The sequence below is a fragment of the Heterocephalus glaber genome, unplaced genomic scaffold, assembly GCF_053883595.1.
Source record: "Heterocephalus glaber isolate CG9 unplaced genomic scaffold, H.glaber_assembly_v1.0 deba00001781, whole genome shotgun sequence".
Taxonomy (NCBI): Eukaryota; Metazoa; Chordata; class Mammalia; order Rodentia; family Bathyergidae; genus Heterocephalus; species Heterocephalus glaber.
This window is the reverse complement of record NW_028258467.1, coordinates 3,198,822-3,209,539: the sequence shown is the minus strand read 5'-3', so window position 1 is coordinate 3,209,539 and position 10,718 is coordinate 3,198,822. Positions and strand designations below refer to the sequence as shown.

The 10,718-nt window shown below is 40.7% G+C and overlaps 1 protein-coding gene and 1 pseudogene across 20 annotated transcripts in view; one reads left to right on the top strand and one right to left on the bottom strand.

Annotated features, from left to right (window-relative positions):
- Positions 1-10,718, bottom strand: part of LOC101709288 (G protein-coupled receptor kinase 3-like) — a 50,624-nt gene that overhangs the window by 14,220 nt on the left and 25,686 nt on the right. For 7 of the 20 annotated variants that reach the window (XR_015447974.1, XR_015447973.1, XM_087203062.1 and 4 more), the window contains exons 3-5: positions 4,202-4,302; positions 1,731-1,797; positions 274-369 (exon numbers count right to left, since the gene is read on the bottom strand). Coding sequence is in view for 5 of the 20 variants with exons in the window: in XM_087203062.1 (XP_087059188.1) it covers positions 274-369; positions 1,731-1,797; positions 4,202-4,302 (264 nt within the window). In the remaining 15 variants the exon portion in view is untranslated. Of the gene's footprint in view, positions 1-273; positions 370-1,730; positions 1,872-4,201; positions 4,303-5,071; positions 5,125-6,630; positions 6,739-7,697; positions 8,683-10,718 lie in introns of those variants that run through there. The other 13 variants (XR_015447975.1, XR_015447980.1, XR_015447981.1 and 10 more) reach the window with 6 other exon arrangements.
- Positions 8,667-10,653, top strand: LOC101709529 (G kinase-anchoring protein 1 pseudogene; annotated as a pseudogene).

Here is a 10,718-nt window from a genome sequence, read left to right as displayed (position 1 = left end):
GTCTTTTTTCTTTTTTTCTTCCAGTACCAAGGATTAAACCTAGGGCCTTCATACTGAACTACATCTCAGTCCTTTCTATTTTTCATTTTGAGGCAGGATCTCACTGACTTGCCCAGATAGGACTCTAATTTAGGTCTTAAACTTACAGAGTTTCAAATATGTAGATACTCATTCCATAAAGAGTCGAAAACTAAAACAATCACTAAGTTTAACTGATTCTCAACAGAAACTTCACACATAAAATAAGTAAAGCAAAAACTGTCACATATGTACCTTAATGCCTTTAGTATCCTCTTCATCAAATGAGCCAATATCAAAAGCATCCATAGCATCGACTTCTCCCCAGGGAGGAATTAGCAGGGGTGGATACTGGAAGAGCCAGAGAGACAGGGCACAGTTATGAGAAGGCCTTTACAGCCCAGTCCCCCTAATGGTCTGACATCAATCTGTCCCACTGTACAGTGCTCTACCCGGCTCCTACAGCCACGCTGCACATGTCACACTTGAGCCTTGGCAGTGAAGATGGGGAAGACTAAGAAAAAACACTCATGTCCAAAGCTTAAATAATTTTTAAACATGATGAAGCCTCCAGACTATATACCCACAGCTGAGTTTTGAGGAAGTGGCTGCTCCTGGACAAGGGTTGCAACATGCTTTGGACTTGCTGGGGCCGCACAGAGCACCACCCCACAATCATCGGGTGGCGCTACTGAACGTGTGGACATGCACTGATTCTAATTCAGCAGGACTAGGAGCTCACTCTTTCTTTCCTAGGGCAAGTCCCCACTTCTCTGCAGGGTTGAGTTCACGTAGAAAGGAGTCCAAAGATGATAATCAACACTTTAAAAAAATTTAATTTGAGGTGTTTCTTGTATCAGTGAGAATATAATAAAGTTTCAGTAAGGAAAGCAGCTGGGGTATGGCTCAGGGGTAGAACATGTGCTTAGCATCCATGCAGCCCCGGGTTCCATCTCCAACACCAAATACAAAAATAAAAATAAGGGAAGAGAATTATGTTGATATAAAAGCATGTTAATTCTTAAAATTATGTGGTGCTGGGCTAGCAAATATATATAAATTTATATCAGAAGTATCTGGAATACTTTTATATAGGTTTGTGTAAAAATATAGTCACATTTTGAGAGAATTTAAAAGATAAGTAAAAAGCTAAAGAAGTCTCAATTACATGGGTATTTGATTAATTTATAGAAATGACATTTTCAGAATTTTTACAGTTGTCCCTCAGTATCTATAGGGGATGGATGGGCTCTAAGACTGTCAGACACCAAGATTCATACATGTTTAAGTCTCTGATCTACTATGGCATAGTATTTGAGTATCACCTACACAAGGCTCCAATATACTTAAATATCTCTAGATCACTTATGTCTAATACACTGCAAATGCTGTGTAAGTAGCTCTTATGCTATATTGTGCAGGGAGGGATAATGACAAGAAAAGATCTGCACATATTGGATACAGATACAATTTTCTTCTTGCGTTCCACTTGTGGCTTGGATGAATCTGTGGATATAGAACCTGCAGATACACAGGGGTGACTGTACAAAGAAGTGAGGAGGAATGTTGCCCCTAGGGAGTTGGGGAGTGGTAACACTCAGTGGCAGAACTCTGTGCACATGGGAAGCTGAGGTGGAAACCCTGGGGGACAGAACTAGGAAGTCAGCAGAGATAGAGAGGAGAGGAGGGTGCAGAGGGACCTGAGGGAGTACCTTTTGTAGATAGATGTGCTGCCAGTCGACGCCCTTGAAGAAGCTGTGCTCTTTTACTTCCTGTGCGCTGGTGAAGAAGAAGTTCTCAAAGTGGTGAGCACGCATTTGGAAATACAACAGAGACTTTGCAAAAAGTATCTCCTGTTAAGAACACATAGGAATTATCTCCCACTCTTTAAGGAAGCAAATAAAGAAGGCTTCTTTCCAAGCAGCACAGGAAGTGCTGCAATGTTCAGGAACACTGCAGGCTGCACCTGGGACTACTGTTCCATATGATCCTTTATGTGGGATGCTTCTTTCAGTTTGGGATAATACAGTAGTTTTCACAAGCATATACACATATGTCTCTCTCACATATCACATGGATACATATATAAGTAAAACCCTTAAAAGTGGGCAGTAGAATGCACATATATATATAATTATATATGATGCATATATATATGATAATTCTGTGGCTGTTAGAATGTAAGTGAGAATTAAACTGGAGATCCACACATTAAAGAAATTTATGGCAAGTAACTACAAGTTTGACAAAGAAAATAACAGGAAAATGACAGGAATATGAAACACCAAGTATTTAAGTGCAAACTAGAAATCTAATGACACAGTGCATGCCAAACTCCTTTATGGGATAAAAACCCCCAAATTTCTTGAAGGTCATAATTAAGACCCAGTGCATTCAGAACCAAGGTTGTAGGCTGAAGCAAAGCCCATGTCCTTGTGGCCCTAGCAAGTTCTTCTCAGTTCAGTCTGTGTCACATAGCCGAACGCTGTTCCTCAGCTCCATCCTCTAAGCTCCTTGGGGCATCTGGCCCAGCCCAGGCTCTTCTGGGCCTTTATTTGTCTTTATATGATTCCCCATATCTCCATGGCAAGCAACCGGGCCCCAGAAGGTGCATGTATCCAAATGCCCTACACACCTTACTACTGGGCCATGTGGACAGAGGGGACTGAAGGCAGAGTGGCAGAGCTGCTCCCCTGAGGACAAGGCCAGTGTACTGACCTCCTAACTCATCACAGTTCATATGTGTGTGTGTGTGTGTGTGTGTGTGTGTGTGTGAGACACAGTACTGGAACTCAGTGCATGGAGGCTTTGACCTTGGTGGACATGTGAGCATGTACGCAAACACACACAGACACACACAGAGACACACAGACACACTAGAAAGGAGGGGACCCCGAAAAGCAGAAAGCACGGGGTCCAGTAAATGGTAGTCAAATGAGGAGCATGAAAAGGAACGATGCTGATTAGAGGGGAGAGAGGAGAAAGTAGGGAGAGGAAGAGGAGGGGAGGGGAAGGGGACAGGGGAGAGGGGAAGAGAGGAGAGAGCTCTGTTCTCAGCAAAGCTGGTAGACTGCGCCCATCACAAAAGAAAAATAAGGTAAAAGTGAAAGTACACAATTGTGACACATACATAATAGCTTAAGATATATTACTAGCAAAGTAGAAACTATGGAATGAACAACATGGACATACTACTACTTCATTTTTATGCAGAGCACAAAAATTGATTATGATCCACTATGCTCAAAGAACAGGGAGAAAACCATACCAAGTCAATATGGCAAAAGTAAAAAATAATATGACAAAAATGAATGACAGAGAAGTAGACAATGAATGACAAGAATATCAAAATCCCTTCCCCCTCAGCATCAAGTAGGGACTCAAGAGACACTGTTAATTGTTGACGGAAAAGACACAACTGGCTAAATACATAACTTAGAAGTATAAGGTAAACACAAGAACCAAATATAACATTTCAACTCTTGAGAGGTGAGGGAAAAGGAAGGCTGTAGAGAGTGTAATAAGTGAGCTACATCTTTATTTGTTACAATCTCCCAGATAAACTAATAAATAAGCAAATACACATGAGGATAATATTTAGCTATCTCTATAACATATATATACCATACAGGTGTAATACGTGTACATACATACATGCTACTCTAAAGAATACACACATACACACATGTGGCACACACACAAGTAACATGTTAATGGTGGTTTCTATGTAAGGCAAGCCTGGGTGTGAGGAGAAATGGGAAGAATGAGTGTAAGCTCTTCTCTATAAGCTTTGCAGGTATGACCGGGGAGGGAGGGGGGGGCAGAAAGCACGTATAAGTTGGCAGTTAGTTGGTTATGCATGAGAGAATATATGTGAGAACCTGATAACATCAACCTCCCAAAATGACAAATAAAAGCATGACTAAAACTTATGGAGATGGACTATAAAATATCAGAATCCATCTCCATCATCTACAAGTTTGATTGTTATAGTTAAAAAGTTATTGACTCCTTCCACCTCTTAATTATAAAACACATAGGGAAATATATATATATATTCCCTGTGTGATTTCTCCCCCCTTAGGTCAAAATGGAATTTTAAGGACTATGAATGCCGTCTGGTATATTAACAATAATTGTCCTGCTTTTGGGGTAGAGACTAAAAGGCAGGTACAGGGCCTACCTGCCTCCATGGCAGCCCAGCTGCTTGCCCACTTCATGCTGTAGCAGGCCCTCCAGTAGTGACTTCAGCTCGGGGGAGAAGGCATCTGAGAGCTCCACATTCTGGGAAAAGAAGAGAGAGACCTCATAAACCCTCATGCCAACTAGATGCTATGCTGCTTCTTTTAAGTACAGCAGGAAAAACTGCAGATTCATTATGGATTAGTACTGCCACACAAACAAAAAGAAACATATAAAGATTAGTAATTGGTTTCAAAACCAGTCAACAGGCTGGAGCCAGATCTGAAGACTCATACGGCACCTCCCTCTTCTGCATCATAGTAATTGCTCCTTTTATTTGATTTCCTTGGTTTCTTTTTTTAATGTCTTTTTTATGTGGTCTGTTGTTTGCAAATCTTGATTTTTATCCTGGAATCTAGTTCATTTTATTTTCCTTTTAAGATTCTTCCAGGAATTTTATCTTCATTGATTTACTTCAGGAAGGCAAATTTTTAATGCTTTTTACATTTACATATTATATATTATTTTTAGCCCATTTTTTATAATATAGTAATTTTAGTATTGGTGGAATAAAACATGAAAACACTATGATGCAAATAAGAATATAGTTTTTAATCCTCTTAACCACGGTGAGTGTCATTCGGTCTATCTTATGCTTATCTTTGGTTTTGAGTTGTCTGAAAGGGCTGTGACTGTAGAAATAAAGAACACTGTTAAAATATGGCAGCAGGGTAAGTTAGCACATGCACTAATATTTGGGTGAAGTATTATTTGAAACTATAGAAATGCAAAAGTCATAAACACTTATCATTCCAGAAAAAAACTGGTGAGCAAATATATTAGGCCCTGAACAAGCAAGACTCCATCTCACCTGATTTGTCTGATCTTCATGTCAGTGAAACTGTGGCACTGAAATGTGGTTTTCTAATTAAAATATCATTAGAGGGAAAATCAGTCAATAGATAACCATGAAAATATGAGTCATTTACAGAAAGTGTCATGAGTGTTTAAGCAAGCAATAACTTGAATACAATTAGTTTAGCAAAGGGGACACTGGCCCTTAAAACAACCCACGGAAAGACAGTCAATCTGAAGCAAGATCAAGATGAACAGGAGTCACCCACCCCTAAAGGCCAGTAAAGTTAAGCAATCCATTCCTTTATTGACAACAGAGATAAACAGTAATACACCACCAGGTACCCGGAGACCTGGGCTCTTACTTAAGTTTTGCTCATGCAGAACCCTGGACTTCAGAGACAGAAAAGTTGGGAAAGTTGTGACCCAGCTGTTTACTGGCTGTGAGCCAGGAGTTATCCTTCAGAACTAATGTGTTTATCTGTAAAATGGGAATCATGCCTCACACTTCACAGAAGAGAAGGGAAATTAAAAAGGGAAGGGGAAGAGAAACTAAAAAGTGAATGTTTGAGTATTCAAGATGACAGCAGTATACAGTAGGCAACTTCTATAGTAATCACTTATAAAATTAAGAGAGACAACTTTTACTTTATAAAATGAATCTTCAACTTGGTAAACTATTTAAAACAGATTAGCCTTACTCTCTGCCATGTTTAAAAAACTCTGGAGAAGCTGACTTTTATGGAAAATTCTATCACTAAAAGACATTCAAATTAGCACAGCATAGCCTATTACTTGAAAATTAAAGGGATACAGTTGAGTTTCTTACAATAAGTAACACATGCCTGCAGTGACTAGCCCTGTCAGTTTGTTGATAAGGTATTTATGATATAACCTGAGACAAGGTATTATACAAAGTATTTTAATATTAACTTTACAAATGGATTGGAATGTTCAGCATGTAAATTAAGGGGATTTGGAAAGACAACAGAAATAGAAACAAAGTCTCTGTAAATAGGGAGGGTGGAGAGGTTGAACATGAATTAGTTTCAATGTGTTTACAAACAAATTCAAACTTTTAAAGTGGGTTTATTTTAGTTCTTCATCTTTTTTGGTGGGTAATCCTCAAAATGCTTTTGGCTCACAAGAGAATCTTAGCAATAATTGGCAGGGAGAAAAATTATCCCACATTCTTCAATTATCCACATTTTAATAAATACTGTACTTACTCCCAGAACACGGCCTATCAATGAAAATATCCCAAAGCAGTCTCACTTTAGGGTTAACCATACTGGGATTCTTGTGTTTTGATCTAGAAGCTTATGGGAAAGCAGCTCTCATGTTGTAAGGCACAAAGAACTCCCTAGGCATCTTCCAGAGCAGCCCATGGCTCGAGTATCACTGTGATTTCAGATATGAGGGTCTAGTAATCTCTAAATACCTGCTGCTTTGGTGCTGGGATGGGACTTAGGGCATTGAGTGTGGTAGGCCAGTGCTCTAGCACTGAGCTATAGCCCAGCCCAAAGCATTATTGATATTGGTCCAAGCACATGGCAGCACGGTGGTTCCACTCACCCCCTCAGAAGTTTGAAAAGCATGCAGCCCAGGGAGAACCAGTCGGCACTGCTGTCATAGGCTGTCCCCTTCTGCAGCACCTCAGGAGTCATGTACCCATGGGTGCCCCTACAGAGAAGACAGGACAAGTGGTCATCAGAGCACCCTCACCTTAGGACAGTACAGTGACAGTTGACCAGGAGGTGCAGATGCTGTGTGAGACAGCAATGACTATGTACCAAGGAGAGGGCACACCTGCTTCCATACACACTATGCACCACACGTCCAATCTTCCCCACATTTGGTGTGTGTAAATTCACATAAATGACTTAATCCAGCATGTAAATGTGCAGATGGGAGTCCCTGAGTCCAGGAGGTTAGATCTGAATCTCAAAGTTCCTTAACCCCTTTTGTCCCACCACAAAGGGCTAAAGGTCTCCTGCCTTTTCAAAGGCCCTGGTACAGGATACCTGGGGACCAGGGAGGAAGGAGAGGCAGTGGGCAGGTGACTGTGGTACAGTGCTGTACACCTGAGGGCAGGGAAACATTCACTCCTCGCCATGCCACCTCTGGTGCGAGGACGTCACATGTGCCAACAGTAAGGCTGCTTGTTCAGGGCAAAAAAGGCCCAGGGGACTGGGGTGGGGAATAGAAGCACCAAGGACATGAGGTAGAGATGCTACATTAGGCTTTAACACTTGCTAAAAGTCTAAGGACTCAATACTAAGCACACATGAAGATGATTAGCAGGGTGACGAGAAATCTCTTGGAAGGATACCCATTTTTACATGGTCCCCTCTGTCTACACCAGGTCACTAAGAGCTGAGCACACACACTGTTCCATCATGAGAGGTCAGAGGAGCTCTGGGGAGCTCTCCAAGATACAGCCCAGGGTGGCCTTGGAAAATCCATTCTCTGTATGCCCTGCAATCTCTCCAGCCCTCACTAATTTTCCTCATCAATAGACTGGGTAATAAGATGACGCCACTACCTCTCAGGGGTGCTGTGAAGATATAGCACAGGTTAAGAATGGTCCTGGAATATAATAAGAGCTCAATCCATGCTGGGGATCTAATCTCTTCTCTTACCTGGTATAATCATTTGTAACATTTATGCTTAGGCACAGCTAAAAATCTGCTGAGAAGCTTACTCAGGATCCCAGATCATCACGGAGCCCTGAGAAATCAAATGCAGGGTTAAATTCTGGACAAAAATCTTTAATCTAGCACCAAGCGCTATAGATGATTTCAAAGCCTCAGGGTGTTCACCCATATAATGTAAAGAGCACGGGTTTTAGCATCTGACAGAGGTGGGTTGTAATTCCAGCCACAATGTGGACAGTCACATGACCTTGGTCAAGGGACTTAATTTCTCAGGACCTCAATTTGCATACCACAAAAAGTTGGTAACAATACCCATGATTTATGGGGTTTCCATGAAGATATATTCAGAGCAGCTGGCGAGGCCTAGAACAGCTGACATCCAACTGATGACACAGCCAATGCTGCTGGTTTCACTCCCTCCCTTCATGCTGGTCACTTAACGAACAAAGTTCCCTGGGCTTCTGGTTCCAGGTCAGGGACCAGTTAGTTCTGTCTCACTGCTGTACCTGGCACAGAGTGAGTGTGAAATACTTATTGAATTACTTATTGGGCTCCTCACTTCACACCACCCCAGGAGGGAGATCCCATGGTGCTCTCCTCTTTATAGAAGAGAGAAATGAGGTTCAGACAACCTGGAAAAGATTCAAACCCAGACCGAGCAGCTCTGAAGCCTTTTTTCTTGGTCACAAAAAGCCTCCTTCTTTTAAAAATGTTGCATGTCAGGTGCTGGTAATTCCAGCACTCTGGGAGGCTCAGGCAGGAGCATCAAAAAATTCAAGATCCTGGCGGGCTCTGGGCCCGCCGGCCGGAGCGCGGGGCGCAGCTGGAGCGCGCCAGCCAGGGGCCTCGAGTGACAGGTTTGAAGCAGCTGCTGCCCGAGCTGGGAATCGCCCGGCCCCCGGTCTTCCTGTGTGTAGCTGCGAGTAAGTTCTGGAACATTGGTCACATCCTGCAGTTGAATTGGGCTGTCTTTTGGGAATGAGGAATTATTCTTGACAGAAGCATTTGAAAAGAAAAATCTGTACCATGGCTTCAGCAGTACTTAGTTCTGTTCCCACTACAGCCTCTCGTTTTGCCCTTTTACAAGTAGATAGTGGCAGTGGTTCTGATTCTGAGCCTGGAAAAGGGAAAGGTTGGAATACTGGAAAGTCTCAAAGTATGGGAAGCAAATCAACTACAACTGAGGAAAAAAAGAGAAAAAAGAAAAAAAAAGAAAGAATAGCAACAAAGTGAAGCAAATGAGCTTAGGAATCTTGCTTTTAAGAAGACTCCCCAGAAATCCTCTCATGCCATTCGTAATGCTCATCAGGACCTTCCACAACTCTGTGCAGAAGGATTCACAAGAAGAAAACTGGCAAGAATGGAGACAAAGAGATGAACAGCTGACATCTGAAATGTTTGAAGCTGATCTTCAGAAGGCATTATTGCTAAGTAAATTAGAATATGAAGAGAACAAAAAGGAGTATGAAAATACTGAAAATGCTTCAACTCATTCAAAGGTTATGCATAAAAAAGATAAAAGAATCATCAAGGAAGAGATAAACCTCTCACAGTATCACTAAACGATTTCCAATCTGCAGATCACATTAATAAAAAGACTGAGGAATTGAGTTCTTCTCAGACTTTATCACATGATGGAGGATTCTTCAATAGATTGGAAGATGATGTTCATAAAATTCTTATTAGAGAAAAAAGAAGAGAACAGCTTACAGAGTATAATGGAACAGATAACTGTACAGCTCATGAACACAAGGAAGTGGCTCTTAAAGATGGAAGAATTGAAAGACTAAAGTTGGAACTTGAGAGGAAAGATGCTGAAATCCAGAAGCTGAAAAATGTGATCACTCAATGGGAGGCAAAGTATAAAAAAGTAAAGGCAAGAAATGCACAGTTACTGAAAATGCTTCAGGAAGGTCAAATGAAAGATAAAGCAGAAATACTTCTGCAAGTTGATGAATCACAAAGTATCAAGAATGAGCTAACTATACAGGGAACTTCACTTCATGCTGCATTAGAACAAGAAAGAGCTAAAGTGAAAGTATTACAAGCAGAATTAGCCAAGTACCAGGGTGGCAGAAAAGGAAAAAGAAACTCTGAATCTGACCAGTGCAGGTTAAGATTACATTAGCCTTTAAAGTCAACACAAAAATTAAACTTTCAGGGCTTTTCAAAAATGTAGATATTCAATGTTGTGCAGCTCCTAGACTATGCAGTTTTGTTGAAGGAACAACAAGCAACTAGCTAATAGTCTATAAATTTATGGTTTTTGGCTTAAAAGTGAAAAGAAAAAATTAGAATTCCAGTAGAACTTAATGATTATTGTTTACTATCCATACTTCTTGTCACTTTAGTTTTTCATCATTCAATAAATTTACTTTCCTATTAAAAAAAAAATTCAAGATCCTGTCTTGAAATAAAAAATAAAAAGGGCTGAGGATGAGGCTTAGTGAGAAGGCCCTGGGTTAAAAAAAAAAGATTAGCATTTCATTGTGCACTTAGCTTTGTAAAGCAATGGTATTTCTCTTATCAATTAACATGCAAACTAGCCTTCTTGGTCCAACCCTTTCACAGATGCTATTCAAACACCAAGCTTCCCAAGGTGGGCAGAAGAGCCCACTTTGGGAGATGATATGAAATTGAGCAAAAAGTAGGCTGGGCTGTAAAAGGAAATAACTCCATGTCTGAAAGTTAATTCTTTTGGAAGATTAACTCTTATGAACTCTTGGGTTCATAGTGATGATTACAGTAAACTGAAGAAATTAGCATACCAAATAGCTGTGGCATTAAAAATTCAAATGACTCTTAAAAACATCTGCTGAACTCCCGGGGAGAAGCTTATACAACCACGGGCTCTAGCCTAATAAGTGGAAAATGCTAGCAAAATGCTAATGCTTTTATTGCCATATCCCTCACTCTGTAGAAAAAAGTATGTTTATAGAAATGCTGCTATTCATTGTTAACATTTGATCAGAGCTTTAAAAGGCAATTTTGCTTTAATGCAGTTCC